The sequence below is a fragment of the Oryctolagus cuniculus genome, chromosome 13 (assembly GCF_051225735.1).
Source record: "Oryctolagus cuniculus isolate XC-2025 breed Fujian yellow rabbit chromosome 13, ASM5122573v1, whole genome shotgun sequence".
NCBI classification, from domain to species: Eukaryota; Metazoa; Chordata; class Mammalia; order Lagomorpha; family Leporidae; genus Oryctolagus; species Oryctolagus cuniculus.
Window position 1 is genome coordinate 34428607 of NC_142879.1, and position 19238 is coordinate 34447844.

Consider the following 19238-nt stretch of genomic DNA (forward strand, 5'->3'; position numbering starts at 1 on the left):
TCCTGGTCTTCCATGCAGGTGCAGGGCCCAAACACTTGGGCCATCCTCCACTGCCTTCCTGGGCCACAGCAGAGAGCTGGACTGGAAGAGGAGCAACCGGGACTAGAACCCAGCGTCCATAAGGGATGGCGGCGCTGGCCCCCATAATGGGCTTGTTAATCTCATAGTTTTAGCAATTTCCTTCTCTTTCTATATTAGTTAATCACTGTTAAATTAACATCTCTGTTAAATTAACAATGTTTCTACCAGAGATGAAAGTAACTGGCTTTCTAGATCAGTGGTTGGCTGGGACCAAAGGATGGGGGATTGATTGCAAAGGGACATGGAAAACTTTGCAGGTGGTGGGTATATTAATTGCCCTGACTGTGGCCATAGCTCCACAGGTATAGATGTATTTTTGTATGTGTCAAAACTTCTTATCTTACACATTTTAAATAAGTATAGTGGTTTTTTTTTTTTTTTTTTTTTTTTTTTTGACAGGCAGAGTGGACAGTGAGAGAGAGAGACAGAGAGAAAGGTCTTCCTTTGCCCTTGGTTCACCCTCCAATGGCCGCCACGGCCGGCGCACCGCGCTGATCCGATGGCAGGAGTCAAGTGGTTCTCCTGGTCTCCCATGGGGTGCAGGGCCCAAGTACTTGGGCCATCCTCCACTGCACTCCCGGGTCACAGCAGAGAGCTGGCCTGGAAGAGGGGCAACCGGGACAGAATCCGGCGCCCCGACCGGGACTAGAACCCGGTGTGCCGGTGCCGCAAGGCGGAGGATTAGCCTAGTGAGCCGCGGCGCCGGCCTAAGTATAGTGTTCTTGTGTATGAATTATACTACATGAAAGTTGTATTTTAAAACACTAACTCCAAATTGGTGATAGTATATTTAGCTGTTCCAAATTAGTTGTAAAATAGGAAATAATGACCCTCCAGAAAAACCATAATGCATAACTACCCACTAGCCATCCACCCCCATATTTTCGCTGAGGCTAAAGACTTCTTTCTAGTCAGAGATAAATGTTTGGAGTAAAACAGCTAAGGTAGGAGAGGTGCTAACATAAATGAGATGAGGTTTTCTTCAGCACAAATGAAGTCAGCTCCAAAGGCAAGAGGACAGCTGGGGAAGAGAGAGAACTACACAAAAGGACAGGAAATTACTATGACTAAATAGGAATTAAACAGCCAGGTTATCACTCCTCTGTAAGAAAATCCCAAGTTGTTGCCTAAATACGCACACATGCATATTTATACACATATACATAAAAATGAGTATTTTTATCCAGCAAAATACTAATGATAAGAATAGAACATTTTAAGAAGAATTATTGATACCTTTTAGGGTGGCCCAAACACACAAATCTGCTAAGCTCAAGGAGTTCCCAACTAAGTATGTTCTCAGAGACAGGCAATGATTGAGCTCATTGACAGCAGAAGTAAACAAATCACATGAAGACAATTTTGTAGTACTAAACTCCAACCAGTGATCAATCTGTAAATAAAAGGCAGAAAAGAAATGTACCTAAGGTTTAGACTTAAAAAACACCATGACAAAAATCTCAAGTAATTAGTGCAACAGTATCCTCTCAGCTTTCATAGCTAAAAACCTGCTTTTCTAATCTCAAATTAAAGAAGTTGTCATTATGTGGATTCAGTTCTGTTCGCCTGGGATCTAAAACAGCACTTAAATATCTCCCACACAGGTGCAGGGGCCCAGGCACTTGGGCCATCCTTCACTGCCCTCCCGGGCCACAGCAGAGAGCTGGACTGGAAGAGGAGCAACCGGGACTAGAACCGGCACCCATATGGGATGCCAGCACCACAGGTGGAGGATTAACCAAGTGAGCCACAGCGCTGGCCCCTTTGCTTTCCTTTTTATTCAGGGTCATAGAGAGGCACTCCAGGAAAGAACAAGAAAAAGATTTGAGAGAAACTGATCTTACAGAAGTAGAGAGTTAACATAGTGGTTATCAGAGCCACAGAAAGGTTTGGGGGAGAAATGACGGAGAGAAGTTAATGGGTACAGGTATAACAGGGCAGTAACTTCTAATATCCTACTTCTACACAGTACAACTATGGCTCACAACAATTAATCCTGAATTTCAAAATAGCTAGACAGGATTTTTTTTTTTTTGATTTTTTTTTTTATTTAATGAATATAAATTTCCAAAGTACGACTCATGGGTTACAATGGCTTCCCCCCCCATACCGTCCCTCCCACCCACAACCCTCCCCTTTCCCACTCCCTCTCCCCTTCCATTCACATCAAGGTTCATTTTCGATTATCTTAATATACAGAAGATCAGCTTAGTATACCTTAAGTAAGGATTTCAACAGCTAGACAGGATTTTAAATGTTATCGAAACAAGGATGATAAATGTCTGAGGTTACTGATATGCCAATTAACCCTGACCTGATTTTTATACACTAGGATACAAGTACTGAAATGTTATATTATACTTCATAACTATGTAGTTATTATGAGTCAGGTATAAATTAAGAGTATATTTTTAAAAAAATTAAAAATACTTGTGAATTGGTAACAGGAAGGAATAACCAGTCTGAATGAACCCAAGGAATGGGACCCAGCCAAACAGTTCATCCACTTAAAGAATTTAAAAGAAATAAAAAAAAAAAATTTAAAAGAAAATACTGAGAAAACTGCCTTTATATATTTGAATTTAATCAGATTTAGGAAAGTTAGAGTGGAATACAAACAGGGAGGAATAAAAGCACCTGCAGAGCAGCACTGAAAGATGACCAATGAGTGGTGTAATGGGTAAGACATTTACTTAAGACAGGGATCCAAACTGTGATATCACTCTGGGCAACTGCTGAACTTTTCTGGGCCTATTGCCTAACCGATAAAGCAAGAAGCTTGGATGAGATGATCTATAAAGTCCCCTCTGGCTATGAAATTCTAGGGTCCAGAAAGATAAAGACAGCACTAAATGCCTCAACAGGACAGGCAGTATGGGATTAACATTCAATGAGGAGCTACAGAAAAAATTTGTTTCCTGAAGACAAGATGAACTTGGTGTACAATTAACACGTTGTTACAATCCTAAATAGAATAACATCGTAACTAACAATATGATGAGGTTCCTCTGAAAAACAGCAGCATAAATTAAAACAAAAGAAAGCACACCAAAGCAACAGTCTTGGCTTACCTCAGTATGTTCCAAAAGGTTAGAGCCATAGAGCCCAACTCTATTTGCAACTCTAGCCAGGTAACGAAGGATGGAATTTACGTCCACAAATACCACATTTCTAGAATATAAACACAAAATATTACTGGTGCTCCATCAAATCAGGAAGACTATGAGACTAATAAAGAAATTTCAAATTGGAAATATTATTATTATTATTATTATTATTATTTTGACAGACAGAGTGGACAGTGAGAGAGGGAGAGAGAGAGAAAGGTCTTCCTTTCGCCGTTGGTTCACCCTCCAATGGCCACTATGGCCAGCGTGCTGCAGCCGGCGCACTGTGCTGATCCAATGGCAGGAGCCAGGTACTTATCCTGGTCTCCCATGGGGTGCAGGGCCCAAGTACTTGGGCCATCCTCCACTGCCTTCCCGGGCCACAGCAGAGAGCTGGCCTGGAAGAGGGGCAACCAGGAACGAATCCGGCGCCCCAACCGGGACTAGAACCCGGTGTGCCGGCGCCGCTAGGTGGAGGATTAGCCTACTGAGCCGCGGCACTGGCCATGGAAATATTATTACATTTACCATGTGTTTTCCACTATAGTAAAAATAATTAATCTGGCTAGTTTGTTATTTACTGCTTCAATCAAATTCCAATCTGTTCTGAAATATTTAGCTAAATCCACCAATTCATTCCAGAGCAGACTTTCCTTTTTTTTTCCCTTGTTTTTATAAAGATTTATCTATTTATTTATTTGAAAGGCAGAGTTACAGAGAGGCAGAGGCGGAGTGAGAGAGAGGTCTTCCATCCATCTGGACCGATTAAAGCCAGGAGCCAGGACCCTCCTCCAGATCTCCAACATAGGTTCAGCACATAGCAGAGAGCTGGATCGGAAGTGGAACAGTTGGGACTCAAACTGGCACCAATATAGGATGCTGGCACTGCAGGCAGTGGCTTTACCTGCTACACCATAGCACCAGCTCCAAGAGCAGACTTTCTTTTTTTCTGACAAGCAGAGTTAGACAGTGAGAAAGAGAGACAGAGAGGAAGGGTCTTCCTTTTTCCATTCGTTCATCCCCCAAGTGGCTGCTACAGCTGGTGAGTTGTGGCCGATGCGCTGCGCCGATCCGAAACAAGGAGCCAGGTACTTCCTCCTGGTCTCCCATGTGGCTGCAGGGCCCAAGGACCTGGGCCATCCTCCACTGCACTCCCGGGCCACAGCAGAGAGCTGGACTGGAAGAGGAACAACCAGGACAAAATCCGGCACCCCAACCAGGACTAGAACCCGGGGTGCCGGCGCTGCAGGTGGAGGATTAGCCTAGTGAGCCGCGAACCGGCCCAGACTTTCTACATCATAATTTATTACCTATCTACCTATTAGTTTTTGCATGTCGTTCAGTGGTGAAAATATGAAGATATAATGGGATACTGAGAATAACAGATTTAAAGTAAATCCAGGGGCCGGCGGCATGGCTAACTTGGTTAATCCTCCGCCTGCAGTGCTGGCATCCCATATGGGCGCCGTTTCTAGTCCCAGTTGCTCCTCTTCCAGTCCAGCTCTCTGCTGTGGCCCGGGAAGGCAGTAGAGGATGGCCCAAGTGCTTGGGCCCTTCACCCGCATGGGAGACCGGGAAGAAGCACCTGGCTCCTGACTTCGGATTGGCGTAGCTCTGGCTGTAGCGGCCATTTGGAGGGTGAACCAACAGAAGGAAGATCTTTCTCTCTGTCTCTCCCTCTCACTGTCTATCTCTTATCTGTCAAATAAAAAAATAAAAAATAAAAAAAAATAAAGTAAATCCAGGCAAAGAAATCAAAAATAAACTATTATAAGCAGGTTAGTTTTATTAACTTCCAGGTTAAGGAAGCAAGGGTGGGCATTATGGTACAGTGTGCTAAGCCACCCCTTTGATACCTGCAACCCAAACCAGAGTGCCAATTCAAGTCCTGGCTGCTCTACTTTCAATCTAGGTCTCTGTGAATGTGCCTGAGAAGCAGCAGATGATGGCTCAAGTACTTAAGTCCCTGACACACACAGGGGATACCTGGATGGAGTGTCTGGCTCCTGGCTTTGGCCTAGCCCAGCCCTGGCTATTGCAACCATTCAGGGAGTGAACCAGCAGATGGAAGATACATGTGTGTGTGTGTGTGTGTGTGTGTGTGTGTATGAGATTCTGCCTTTCAAATGAATAAATCTTAAAAAAAGAAGGTAGATCAAACTCCATTAAAGCCCTATCACAGCGTGGGCATTTGGCCTAGTAGTTAAGACACCAGTTAGGATGCCTTTGTCACAAATCCAGTTCCATATCCAGTTGTGGTTCTTGACTCCAGTCTCCTGCTAATGCAGACTCAGGGATGCAGCAGTGATGGCTCAAGTGATTGGGTTTCTACCACTTAGTGGGAGACACAGATGGAGTTCCTGGCTCCTGGTACAGCCCTAGATGTTGTGGCCATTTGGGAGAGTGAAACAGTGGATAGAAGCTCTCTTTTTACAGGTAAGAAACACCCTTACTCCTAAACCTTACTGTGTACCACAGGGTTAATGGTACAGGTTTCTTCTTTTTTAATTTATTAAAGATGTATTTATTTATTTGAAAGGCAGAGTTACAGAGAGAGAGAGGGAGAGACACAACAAGAAAGATCTTCCATCCACTGGTTCACTCCCCAAATGGTCGCAAAATGGCCAGGGCTGGGCCAGGCCAAAGCCAGGAGCCAAGAGCTTCTTCAGGGTCTCCCACGTGTATGCAGGGGCCCAATGACTTGGGTCATCTGCTGCTTTCCCAGACCTATTAGCAGGGATCTGTATTAGAGAATGGAGCAGCCTGGACTCAAACTAACATCTATATGGGGTGCTGGCACCGCAGGCAGTGGCTTTTCCCTGCCACAGTGCCAGCCACCAGGTTTCTTCTCCAAAACAGAAGATCTCTGGACGTGGGGAAATCTGGAACAGTTGAGTGTAGCACCAAACAGAAAACAGGGATGATAAAGAAAACATGCACCCAAGATGCTGAGATCCCTACATTCTTCTTGCCCTTGTCTCCTAAAATATAGGGTAACAGCTATTCTCCATCTTCTAAACAGGCAATTAGATGTCTTACCTGGATAATCCAATCAGCCTAAGGAGGACAAAACTAAGGATACCGACATTAGAGCTTCCTCAAATGAATAGCTCAGTCAGACCATCCTAGAGTAAAGTTCAGGGTTGACAAGACCAACCTGAGTTCAGAATGCTTTAATCTCCCACTCTAAATCCAAGCAAACTATCATGAGTTATCAGATATCTGAAGATGGTGATAGAAATAAACACTAAAAAAATGTAACCTGGACAAATCATGGAAAAGAAAATATAAGTACATAAATTTCTTCTTAAAAATGAAATAAAATATTGCAATGATAATGCAAGAACAGAGTATTTAAATATTTTAAAAGGAGTATCCAGAAAATGAAATGCAGAATTCCTATATACAAAAACACAATAGCAGGGGCACAACAGTTAAGAAGTTGCTTGGGACACCCATTTCCATATTGGTGTCTTTGGGTTTGAGTCCTAGTTCCCTCCCAATTCCAGTTTCCTGCTAATGTGCAACTGGGAGGCAGAAGTAATGGCTAAAATACTCGGGTTCCTGACACCCGTATTGAAGACCTGGATGGAGTTCCTTGCTCCCAGGTTCAGCCTGGTATGGTCATGGCTGTCACAGGAATTTGAGGAGTGAACCAGTAGATAGAAGCCATCTCTCTTATTTTCTGTCTGTCTCTGTCATCCAAATAAATAAATACATAACTAAGAATTTAGAAAAAATACAATGGCATAAAGAAAAAATCATTAGAAACATGAGATGATAAATTTGAGAAATTCTCCAAAAAGTGAAGGAAAAAAAATAGATGGGAAATGGAGGTGACAATTTAAGAAAACAAAAGGATTAATTTCAACATCTACAAAAAGATCAGAAAATGGAGGGAAACATTTTCCAAATCAAAGAAAAAATATAACTTCTAACATGAGAAGAATGTCCAAGTTTCCACACTAAAAGGAACAACCAAATACCCAGAACAGATGAAAAATAGACCCAAGCTGCAGCAAACTATTGGGAAATTTTGGAATACTGAATCCTAAGGAAGATTTCTACAATCTTCCTACTCACATGGAAAAGATCAAGAATCAAAAAACAGGAATAATGCAAATAATTATTCCATAGAAAACTAAGTTTTACATGAAAAGTAATAACAGTGCACGGCTCAGCAGTGAATAAAATTTACATGGTCAGTATGATGTAATCATTCAATGGTGATCACACCAGAATTATGACACAACTACCTTGGGAGGAAGGGGGAGATGGGGAACGTAGGGTGTGTTTGTGTGTTTGCCTGTGGGGAGAGTGTTTCAGTGAAGTGGCAATGGGAAAGCTTTATCCTAAATACTGGAGAAAATAGCAGAATGTTAGTTAGAGACAAAGGTCAGTATCAAAACAGTGCAAAGCCCTCAGAGAGGAAAAGGATGATGGCAATGGCTGGCTGATTTGGGGAGTGGATGGGGTGTTGTTTTTGCTTTGCTTTTTTTTTTTTAATATGAGAGAGAGAGAAAAGAAAGGCAGACAGGTAGAGAAAGAATTATCCACTGGTTCATTCCCCAATGTCTGAAACAAAGCTAGGAATGACAGACCTACTACCTAAGCCATCACTGCTGCCTCCCAGGATCCATATTAGCAGGAAGCTACAGTCAGGAGTCAGAGCTGGAAATAAACCCAAGTACCATGACATGAGATATGGGCATCCTCATCAGCATTTTAGCCTTTAAGCCAAAATGCCTGCCTTGACTTGTGTTTATTTATTAATTTTTTTTTTTTTGCAAGTTTATTTTTTCATCTATTTGAAAGGTAGAGCAACAGACATCTCCCAAATGCTAGTTCATTCCCCAAATGCAAACAATCGTAAGGGGCTGGGCCAGGCCAAAGCCAGGAGCTGAAACATTATCAAGGCCTCTTAAATGGGTTTCACAGGCCCAAGCACCTAAGCCATCATCTACTTCCTTCCAGGATGCATTAACAAGAAGCTGGACTGTAAGCAGAGAAGCCAGGGCTTAAACTGGCATTCCAATTTGGAATGCAGGCTTCCTATGCAATTAACTTGCTATGCCACAACACCCATCCCAAACTGTATTTTATAGAAGAAACTAATAGAACTCCCAAAAGTATTTGCATACATACCCTTAATTAAGATTTTTTTCTCAGTGAAAAAAATACTGGGGGTTAGCACTGTGGCATAGCAAGTTAGCTACTCCTTGGGATGCCCACACTATAGTTCAAGTCTAAGCACTCTACTTTACAACCAGTTTCCTAACACACCTGGGAAGTCAGCATATGATGGCTCAAGTGTTTGGGACACAGAGTTCCTGGCTCCTGGGTTCAGCCTGGTTCAGTCCTAGGTGTTGAATGCATTTGGGGAATGAACCAGTAGATGGAAGATCTCTGTCCCTCTCTGTTGCTCTCCCTTTCAAGTAGATGAAAATAAACATTATTTCAAAAATTGTACCTTTCTCAAACATATCTTTCTACATATATGAATTTTATGCATTTATGTCCTAATTTTTTTTCCACAATTTTTTTATTTATTGAAGAGGCAGAAAGAGAGAGAGATATAGAAAATGATCTCCTGTTTTTTGGTTCACTCCCCAGATGCCTGCAAAAGCCAAGGCTGGACAGGAGCCAATGCTTGGAGGCAAAACTTGACTCAGGTCTACCACATGGGTGGCAGGAACTCAATTACTTGAGTCATCATCATTTGCTTTCAGGGTCTGCATTAGCAGGAAGCTGGAGTCAGGAACCAGACACTCTGATGTGGGAAGCAGGTGTCTTAACTGCTATACCAAATGCTTGCCACTGATGTCTGGCTTTTCTTTTTAACTAATATTAGATTACACACATAGGCACCATTAAAAATTCTTCATAAGCCTCTTTATTTTTCATATATGCTTAATATTCTATGCTGTGGACTTAACAAATTTATTTATTTCCTATTTTGTTGATTTTAAATACATCTAACCTTCCAGCAGAATAATTATTAGAGTAAAACTTAAAGGCTTTATATATAAATCTTTCTGTATACTTGCAGTTCCTTTTAAATACACTATGAGTAGAATCAGAAAGCTTGCTGGCAAATATCAGCCTGTGGGCTCCCATTCTCTTAGCTTTTAGAATGATGAAGAAAAGTACGTTGCCTTCTAAGAACAATCTACCTAATTAGTAAGTAGCACAGGCACACATTTAATGCTGAGTATTTTAAAAAAGATGTTTGGAACAACACAAAGATGTAAAAGCACTTACTCAGAAACACGAAGAATATTCTCTTTCCCTTCTTCAACAGAAATGCTGACATCACCTTTCAAGTGTTCCACTGCCAGCAAAGCTCCTATAAATGATAGGATGAAAACATTTCTCTTTGAAAGCAATGTAGTACTTATAACTTGAATCATAAAGCAACGAGGATGAGTTAACAAAGCAATGTTAAGTTTTATAAGGAGTAAACTTTCCCCAGGACTCTGTATACATAAAATTTATTCTTCTGTCTTACAGAAATAACATCAGAATCCATTCATTAGCACAGTCTAACTGCTTTTGAATGTGCTCAGCTTCCAGTTAATGATACTAAAATTTATCTTTTCCTCCCTCAAAAGTCAAGAAGAAACTAGAATAGTGATTTTCATGAAAGTACATAGCATTTGGAATGATCACTATGTTGCAGACATTAAGAAATGTTTCACAATCATCAGACTTGCTGTTGTTTTGCTTTTTTTTCTAACTTGAAAGGCAGAGTCACAGAGATAAAGAGAGACAGAGACAGAAGCAGAGAGAGAGAGAGAGACCTCCCACCTGCTGATTCACTTCCCAAATGTCTGTAACAGCTGGGACAGGGCAAGGACAAAGCTAGGAGCCTATAACTCCATCCGGGTCTCTCACATGGGAGGCAGGAGCCCAAGTATATGGGCCACAGTCTGCTGTCTCCCAGGCACTCACAGAAAGCTGGATTGCAAGCGAAACAATCAAGACTTGAACTGGCAATTTGACAGGAATACAGGTGTCCCAAGTGGGGGCTTAATCCACTGTACAACAATGCCCACCTCTCTTAAAATCTGTAATCTTTCTAGCAACCTTAACAGTTATATCTAATCTCATTTTACAGAAGAAATTGAGCCTTAAAGAGATAATACCCAATCGAATATTGTTGGCTAAAAATACAGCAGTCAAGATTTAAATGCAGGTGTAAGGTAGTTCAGTCCTTAAACTCTAAAACACAGTACAATACTGTCTTCTCAACACATAATAAAGTTTGCTAAATTCAGACTCATTAATCCTTTGTCCCTTAATTTGATTAAGATGGACGACTAGCACCCAGACATTGGTTTCTAAACACTATGTTCTACAGGAAATAAAGCCATGTCATGGAAGGTACAAAATATACATGGAAAATCTCTTGCTAGACAGTTGTACCATGGTTTGAATGTTTGCCCTCCCCAAAACTCACATTAAAATTGAGTTGCCAATGTAACACTTTTTTTTTTTTTTTTTTTTGACAGGCAGAGTTAGTGAGAGAGAGAGAGAGAGACAGAGATAAAGGTCTTCCTTTTCCGTCGGTTTACCCCCAAAATGGCAGCCATGGCTGGCGCGCTGCGCCCATCCAAAGCCAGGAGCCAGGTGCTTCCTTCTGGTCTCTCATGCGGGTGCAGGGCCCAAGCACTTGGGCCATCCTCCACTGTCTTCCCAGGCCACAGCAGACAGCTGGACTGGAAGAGGAACAACCAGGACAGAATCCAGTGACCCAACTGGGACTAGAACCTGGGGTGCCAGCACTGCAGGTGGAGGATTAGCCTAGTGAGCCACAGCGCTGGCCCAATGTAACACCTTTAAGAGATGGAACCTTTATGAAATATTTAGGTCATGAGTACTGAGTCCTCATAAATGGACTAGTACTATGGAAGTGGGTTCACCCCCTCTGGCTTTCCCTTTCTCTCTTTGTCCTTCTGGCATGTCATGACATCATGAAGGTCCTCACCAGATGTGGCCCCCTGACCTTGAACTTCCCAAACTCTAGAACTGTGAGCCAATAAATTTCTGTTCATTATAAATTATGTAGCCTGTGGTATTCTGTTACAGCAGAACAAAGCAGACTAAGACAGCAAGGAAATCTCAAAAGAAAGATAAATATATCAGAAGGACAACGGAGGACAACTTAAAGAGGCTCCCATGGGCAAATCAAGGCAATGTGCCCATCCATGAGAGAAATAGGAGTGTATCCATAGAATGGGAGCCTATCCACCAAATCAAAGGAATGAATTGCTGTTATAGGGAACAAGACAGATGGCATTTTTCAGAACTAACAGAAATATTCTATATTATCATTGTAATTGAGGACTACATACTATATATTTGTCAATGTGTAACTTAAAATTGGTGAACTTCATTAAATGCAAGTTATAACTCAATAAAGCTAACCTTAAATAAAATGTTTAAAAAGAGTTGAAATAATACAGAGTAGAAACTATCAAGCACATTCTACTATGAATTTTTAAAGCTCTTCTCACACAAAAAAGCCAACTAATAGATGGTACAATCAGAAGACTACTATTTGGCAACCATCCCAACATTCAATTAAGCAGAAAGCATTATCAGATGCTGAAACCAGTGGGCAAAGGTACAAGGGAATGCAGAATTTTTACATGGTCCTGAAGTATCTCCTCATTAAAATGTCTAGTATGGGGCGGTGCTGTGACACAGCAAGCAAACTCGCCGACTGCTGGTTCAAGTCTCTGCTGCTCCACTTACGATCCAGCTCTGCTATGGCCTGGGAAAGCAGTACAAGATGGTCTAAGACCATGGGCCCCTGCACCCACGTGGGAGACGGGAAGAAGCTCCTGGCTCCTGGCTTTGGATCAGCAGGGCTCCGACCATTGCAGCCATCTGGGGCCTGAACCAGCAGATGGAAGACGCCTCTCTCTCTCTCTCTCTCTCTCTCTCTCTCTCTCTCTCTCTCTCTCTCTCTCTCCCTGCCTCTCCTTCTCTCTCTGTGTAACTGACTTTTAAATAAATAAATAAATCTTAATAAAATAAAATGCCTATTAATTGACAGAGGAAACCCTACAGTGAGGACAGCTGGCAAACACCAGGAGTCAAAATTAGAATCATCAGTAATGAGAAAGCTAAAGTCATGCATTAATTGATGGGTTGCAAAAAAGATTAAGAAATGACTTTTGCAATGAATAAGAAATAACTGAGTTATCCTTGCCGAAGATGCATAGGCAGAGGCTGGCGCTGTGGCTCAATAGACTAATCCTCCGCCTGCAGTGTCGGCACACCGGGTTCTAGTCCCAGTTGGGGTGCCGGATTCTGTCCCGGTTGCCCCTCTTCCAGGCCAGCTGTCTGCTGTGGCCCGGGAGTGCAGTGGAGGATAGCCCAAGTGCTTGGGCCCTGCACCCCATGGGAGACCAGGAGAAGCACCTGGCTCCTGGCTTCAGATCAGTGTGGTGTGCAGGCTGCAGTGCGCCAGCCGCAGTGGCCATTGGGGAGTGAACCAACAGAAAAAGGAAGACCTTTCTCTCTGTCTCTCTCTCACTGTCCACTCTGCCTGTCAAAAAAAAAAAAAAAAAAGAGATGCATAGGCAGAATCTAGCCACAAGGAAACATCAGGATATTCTTCAAGTAAGCGGTTTGTAGCCGGCACAGAGGTCAAAGCTATGAATGCCAAAGGAAGAAGAATAAACTATTCCACACTAGAAGAAAGTGACGAGATACTCAACAAGGTGCAAACGGAACTTGATTTTGGATTCTGGTTCTCATACTACGGAGCACACTGTTGGAACAGTTAGTGTTAGTTAAGAATGGGGTCTGTGCATCAGAGCAAAGGAACTGTATCAATGTGGATTTCGTGATTTTGATAGCTGTGTGAGATCATGAGGTTTCCTTGCTTGTGAGAGATGCACACTGGAGTATTCTGCAGTGATGAAGCATTGCATCTGCAATATGCTCTCGGATAGTACAGAGGGAGAAAAGGTCTTTGTTGTAGTCTTGCATCTGATTTAAAACTAAAAAAAGAATACTGAATGATATAAAATAGGGCAATTCTAGCAATGAAATTCATCTTCCTAAATATTTCATCTTACTGTATCATTTAAAGATAAAATGTATTTTAATTAAACTAAGAAGAATTCAATCAAAAACAAAAGAGGAAGAAGAGGGGCAACCAGAAAAGCAATGTATGCTTGTATTCTATGTCTGGTCTATGGCTGAAAAGGACACCAAATTTCCATAAGATTGTTCCAGAACACTAGAAGAATGTGGGTGAGCTCTACGGTTCATTACGGAAACAGATCTGTCACCTTCTGTGTGACTTTCCAAGTAACATTTGTAAAAACTGTAACTAATACTAGTAGTTAAAAAGTGTCAAGAAGCTTACCTACTCTCCTGCAACCAACTCTGGATGGAAGGCATTACATCCCCTATCCTAAATAAGGTAATTGTGGGAAGGAGCTCAACAATGAATTTGTCAAGGTTCCACAACTAACATATGGCAGTCAGGGTTGAATTCGGGCTTCCAGGAACCAAATCGTGGAGGCCACACTGCTCAGTGGCTTTCCAGTTCAAGAATCAAAGTAATTTCTTTTAGTGTTCATTATTTGTTGTGTGGTTAGCACATAATTACTGGAACCAAACACTAAATTTTAAATATTTAACATAGCTATTAAGTTGTGTTTTGGTTTCAACACACACACACACACACACACACAAAACACCACCCGTTAAGAATATAACAAGTAATTTTATCAGCCCTACAAGGCCAATTTGTATCTAAAAGTTTGGGCTTCTGGAACATTTATTGTGTCTATATTTAGCAAATACGAGATCAGTAAACTACTTAAATGCTTCTTTGTAATTTGCCAAATGAGTGAAAAGGCAGGAATTCTACGGTATCCAGCCGCAACAACCTTGGCCACGATGAAAAAGCAATTTCAAATAGAAAGCTAAGCCGCATCGGGTAGGTGACGGGGCTGGCATTTACTACATCCAGGACGTGTAGTAAGGCAACTCCATCTGCAGTGTGCCGCAATTACCCCACCACCTTGAATTAAAAACACACCCTCGGTTGAAATCCCAAGTGCTGATGCTTCCATCTGAGCCCGATAAAATGTAAGGAAAAATCGAGGCAAGTAGACTGATGGCTTTTTCTGAGAAGGGGAGGGAAAGGAAGGAAAGAGAGGTCGGTGCGTGGAGGAACTCTAAGAAAAGCGATGACAATGGGATCTTAGGTTTTAACGTGGTATTTCTACGAGTAACTCTCGGTCTCCATTTCAAAATGGGAGAGGGAAGAGTCATCCCGGAGAGAAGGTCTGAAAGCGAGCCTCGTGTCGCCCAGCCCCGGCTCACACTGCGCCTCCCTCCACGCCCGGGAAAACTGCCTTCAGGAGCAGCTCACGGGCTGCGGGGAGAGGCCCACCAGGCAAGCAGTCCCACAAAGGTGCAGGCCCCATCTCCCTAGACCACCCCCGTCACCGCGCAAAGCCGGGGCGACCTTTCTCGCCCCGCACCCCGCCTGGCTGATGCAATCAACACCCGCCGGCAGCCTCGGCCCCTTACCCAAGGGAGGATCTCCTGAGTTCACGGTTAGACAGAGCGTTGCCATCTCCACCAGTCTGCTGGTCTACCTTGCCAGTCCACCTGTCTGGCGCCCGAAACGCCCCAGACTCGCTGAAAGCGAGGATGCAACGTGTGCGTGCTCCCGACGCGCCGCAGCCTTCGCCCCGCCCCCGCGTCGTGGCCACTGTCGTCCTCGCGCACGCTGCCGTACGTCAATACCACGCGCCGTCTCAGCACCCTCTGGCGGCTAAGGTCACAAGAGTCTACGTGGCTCTCCAAACCGCCGTAAGAAAGACGCTGAAGTGCACGCGACTTTACGACACTTCGTAGAGCGAAGTAAGGAAGCGTCGTCTGTACTTCGAGGTTTTCGCCCGCGTCTCTCTGCCGAAGAGGGTTGCGTGTATTTGGATGTATGATCACAGGCACTCTCCAGAGTTGGCAAGGTGCCTGCATCAGAGCAAGGCCGCCTCTCTTGTTAACAGAATCTCAGGAGTGGGCTCCATATCATATCAAGTTCGGCAGGTTATTCTATGCAAAACAAACCATGCGTTGTAACTTCCTCCCTTGCAATTGGTGTCTTCTGCACACTTTGTCATTGTTAAGATCCTTGTATGTTAACACTTTTTATTTAAGCTTTTTTAAATTTATTTTTTAAGGAATACAAATTTCATAGATACAGCTTTAGGAATATAGTTATTCTTCTGGATTTCAGTTCCAAACTAATCTGTTAATTCAATTTAAAAATTTTTGAAAGCAAAGTAACACAGAAAGAGGGAGAGGAGAGAAAAAAGAGATATCTTCCATCTGTTGGTTCACTCCTAAAATGCCTAAAACAGCTAGAGCTGGGCCCTGTCAAAACCAGGACTCAGAAACTTCATCCGGGTCTCCCTTGTGGGTGGCAGGGATCAAAATACTTTGGCCAACAGCTGCTGCTTTCCCAGAAGCATTAGCAGAAAGCTGGATCTGAAGTGCAGGAGCCAAAGCTCTAACTGGGACTCCGATATAAAATGCAAGAGTCCCAGGCAGCAGCTTAACCTGCTGCACTACAATGCCTGTTAATTTCGTTTTTCCATGTCCTTGTTCTGATGTATATGACCAGGAGATATAGGGAGGGATGACAAAGTCCCTGCCCTCAAGGTGCCTACAGTCTTGTAGGTGAAAGAAAGGTAAATAGAGATTGCTCTACAGTGGTATATATGTAGCAACTGAAATGTGTTTATCTTACATCCATTTTGGAAATGAGAACAAAAATAATAAAGCTTGCAGAAAGTACAAAGGTAGCTCAGAAGATGGAAAATGGTCACCCATGGTGAGTGGAGGACAGTGGAGAGAACAGTACAGGCAAACCCTTGTGATGGGATGGTCTATTTAGGGGATGGAAAGAAGTTGAAGGAAGAACATGAGCTAAAAAGCCTGGAGTCAGGAAGCTGTGAGTACTTGGATAACTGATTGGTTCATTATTCAGACTATAAAATATTTTGGAAATGAAAGATTAAAAGGCTTCAAGAAAGAGCCTAAATTATGACCAATTCTGCATATAATATTGCATTAGATTTTATCCTATGGTAGGAAGGTAGAGTTTTCAGCAGGAGTAAGAGATGATCAGGACTCCATTTTACAAGGAAGATCACTTTATTTTATTTTATTTTTTTGACAGAGTTAGACAGTGAGTGAGAGACAGACAGAGAGAAAGGTCTTCCTTTTCCGTTGGTTCACCCCGCAAATGGCTGTCACTGCTGGTGCGCTGGCTCCGAAGCCAGAAGCCAGGTACTTCTCCTGGTCTCCCATGCGGGTGCAGGGCCCAAGTCTTGGGCCATCCTCCACTGCCTTCCCGAGCCACAGTAGAGCACTGGACTGGAAGAGGAGCAACCGGGACAGAATCCAGCACCCCAACCGGGACTAGAACCCAGGGTGCCGGTGCAGCAGGCGGAAGAGTAGCCAAGTGAGCCGTGGCGCCAGCCAGGAAGATCACTTTAATAACAGAATAGCGCATGGTTTGGAATGGGCAGAAATGGAAATAGTTAAGATAGTATTGTGGGGGCTGGCGCTGGGTCTTAGTGAGTGAGGCTACCATCTGCTGTGCCGGCATTCCCATATGGGCGCCTGTTCAAGTCCCAGCACCCCACTTCTGATCCAGGACTCTGCTATGACCTGGGAAAGCAGAAGATGGCCCAACTCCTTGGGCCCCTGCATGGGAGACCTGGAAGAAACTCCTGGCTCCTGCCTTCGGACAAGTGCAGTTCTGGCAATTGTGGTTATCTGAGGAGTGAACCCGCAGATGGAAGACCTCTCTCTCTCTCTCTCTCTCTCTCTCTCTCTGCCTCTGCCTCTCTGTAACTCTGCCTTTCAAACAATAAATAAATATGTAAAAAAAAAATAAGACAGTATTACAACAACCCATATGGGAGAAGATAAAAGATGAAGGCTTAAACCAAGGCAGTGGAATCAGAATTGAGTCTAGAGACTGTTTCGGACATATTTAAAAAGTAGAGTCAACGGTGACATACACAGTGCCAGGGAAGCAGATGGTGAGAGAGAAGTAAGTATGTCTAGGTTTATTACTGAATTCAGGTCCGATGACCCAGGAGACAATTATGTCATTATCTAAGGCGGCAAGCCAGCAGGGAAAACAGGTTTGACCAAGTTATTTTGTGCAAGATTCACTGAGATGTTTGTAAGATGCCTAGGTGAAAATATCCTTGTAGCAATTGTAGATTATAAATCTGGTGCTCAGTTGCAGTGTGTTGCTAAAGATACCAGTGGCTGTTAAAATATGAGATAAACCAAGAAAATATGTAGAGCTATGCCTATACAATATGGTAGGCGCTAGCCACATGCAGCCGTTTAATTTTTTCTAAAGCTTCATTGAGATATACTTTACATACCATAAAGTTCAACTATTTAAAGTACAGAGTTGTTATCACAATCAATTCCAGAACATTTTTATCAGCCCCAAAACTCTGTGCCCTTTAACAATCACTCTACATCCCCTTCAGCCTTTAAAATATTTTCAACAAGATAAAAATATTTTACAAAACTCCTCCAATTACTCTGTTTTAACCACTTAGTCTTCCTGTCTACTCGTTTTCTTCTTCAAAAATGCACTTGCTATTCCCACTAGAACTCTTTATAACACTTACCACACTATGGATTAATTCTGTTTACATATTATATTGCTTCCTAAGATCATGGGCTCAACAAAGAATAGACAACGCTGTGTTATGCTCACTGCTAAATGTTCAGTGTCTATGTCGTTCAGTGTCTAACATAATATGGCATGTGCTCAATGTATATGTATTTGTTGAATGAATGAATGGAAGCCAAGATGAGAGTATTAGGGGGAATTTTAAAGGGTTGATCGTGGCTACAGTACAGGTGATCAGAGGTGATGCTGGGGAAAGCAGCAGCTGGGACATGGAGTGCTTCACATGCTGTTATAGAGAACTTGCATTTTATCCTGAAGGAAAAGGGAAGCCATAAAGGATTTTGATTTAAAAAGCGTTATTGCTAGGTTGTCACTCTGTAGACAGTGTGATAGATGAGTCGGAGAAGAGCTACAGTGCAGACAGATTACTCAGGAAGACACTGTGGTGATTGCAGACAGAAATAATGAAGTATACCCTCTCTCCCCTCTGTTCATTGGAAATCAGTCTGTTGATGATTTTTTTTTTTTTTTTTGACAGGCAGAGTGGAGGTGCTTATCCTGGTCTCCCATGGGGTGCAGGGCCCAAGGACTGATGATTTTTTTAAAAAGATTTATCTATTTGAAAGACAGAGTTAGAGAGAGAGAGGTAGAGACAGAGAGAGAGGTCTTCCATCTGCTGGTTCGCTCCCCAGGTGGCCGCAATGGCCGAAGCTGAACCGATCCGAAGCCAGGAGGCAGGAGCTTGTTCTGGGTCTCCCATGCGGGTGTAGGGTTACAAGGACTTGGGTCATCTTCTACTGCTTTCCCAGGCCATAGCAGAGAGCTGGATCAGAAGAGGGTCAGCTGGGACTAGAACTGGCACCCATAAGGGATGCTGGCGCTTCAAGCCAGGGCTTTAACCCGCTGTGCCACAGTGCCGGCCCCGATGATTGGGTTTTGTACAGCACTGAAATGAAATCAAAGATGTAGAAGCATACTCAAAGATGGAAACGCACTCATCCTTCGCCAGTGCTTCAGGGGAGGGGCGGGTGGGCACTGGGGCCCTGTGGGTGCATTCTTGTCATCTGAGACTCTGGAACTTTATGAGCAACTGAATCGAAACAGTGTTAAATTATGGAAACATTTACACTTTGGGATTGAGTACTTAAAACTGTATGATCACACTTTGCAAATGCTACTTTTAAAGCTATTAATAGACTTTGCACCTTTTCTCTGACAAGGAATTGTCATATTTAAATGTTTACATTCATCATGACTGCAGTAGAACTGGGGAGGGGGGAATGTAATTTTTTATGGGAATTTTGATATGAACAGAAACTAGTCATTTATTTATACAATAGGCT

The 19238-nt window shown here is 43.0% G+C and overlaps 1 protein-coding gene and 1 long non-coding RNA gene across 14 annotated transcripts in view; one reads left to right on the forward strand and one right to left on the reverse strand.

The window, feature by feature from the left end:
* The window catches only part of EPRS1 (glutamyl-prolyl-tRNA synthetase 1), an 83250-nt gene extending 68334 nt beyond the window's left edge, over positions 1-14916 (reverse strand). For all 12 annotated transcript variants that reach the window (XM_089312213.1, XM_070055333.2, XM_089312212.1 and 9 more), the window contains exons 1-4: positions 14751-14916; positions 9450-9534; positions 3153-3252; positions 1318-1474 (exon numbers count right to left, since the gene is read on the reverse strand). Coding sequence is in view for 7 of the 12 variants with exons in the window: in XM_070055328.2 (XP_069911429.1) it covers positions 1318-1474; positions 3153-3252; positions 9450-9534; positions 14751-14796 (388 nt within the window). In the remaining 5 variants the exon portion in view is untranslated. The remainder of the gene's footprint in view (positions 1-1317; positions 1475-3152; positions 3253-9449; positions 9535-14750) is intronic.
* Positions 14917-14967: 51 nt separating this feature from the next.
* The window catches only part of LOC149122537 (uncharacterized), a 28085-nt gene continuing 23814 nt past the window's right edge, over positions 14968-19238 (forward strand). Inside the window, exon 1 of one of the 2 annotated variants that reach the window (XR_016219662.1) lies at positions 14968-15086. This is a non-coding gene — a long non-coding RNA (uncharacterized LOC149122537). The remainder of the gene's footprint in view (positions 15087-19238) is intronic. The other variant, XR_016219661.1, reaches the window with a different exon arrangement.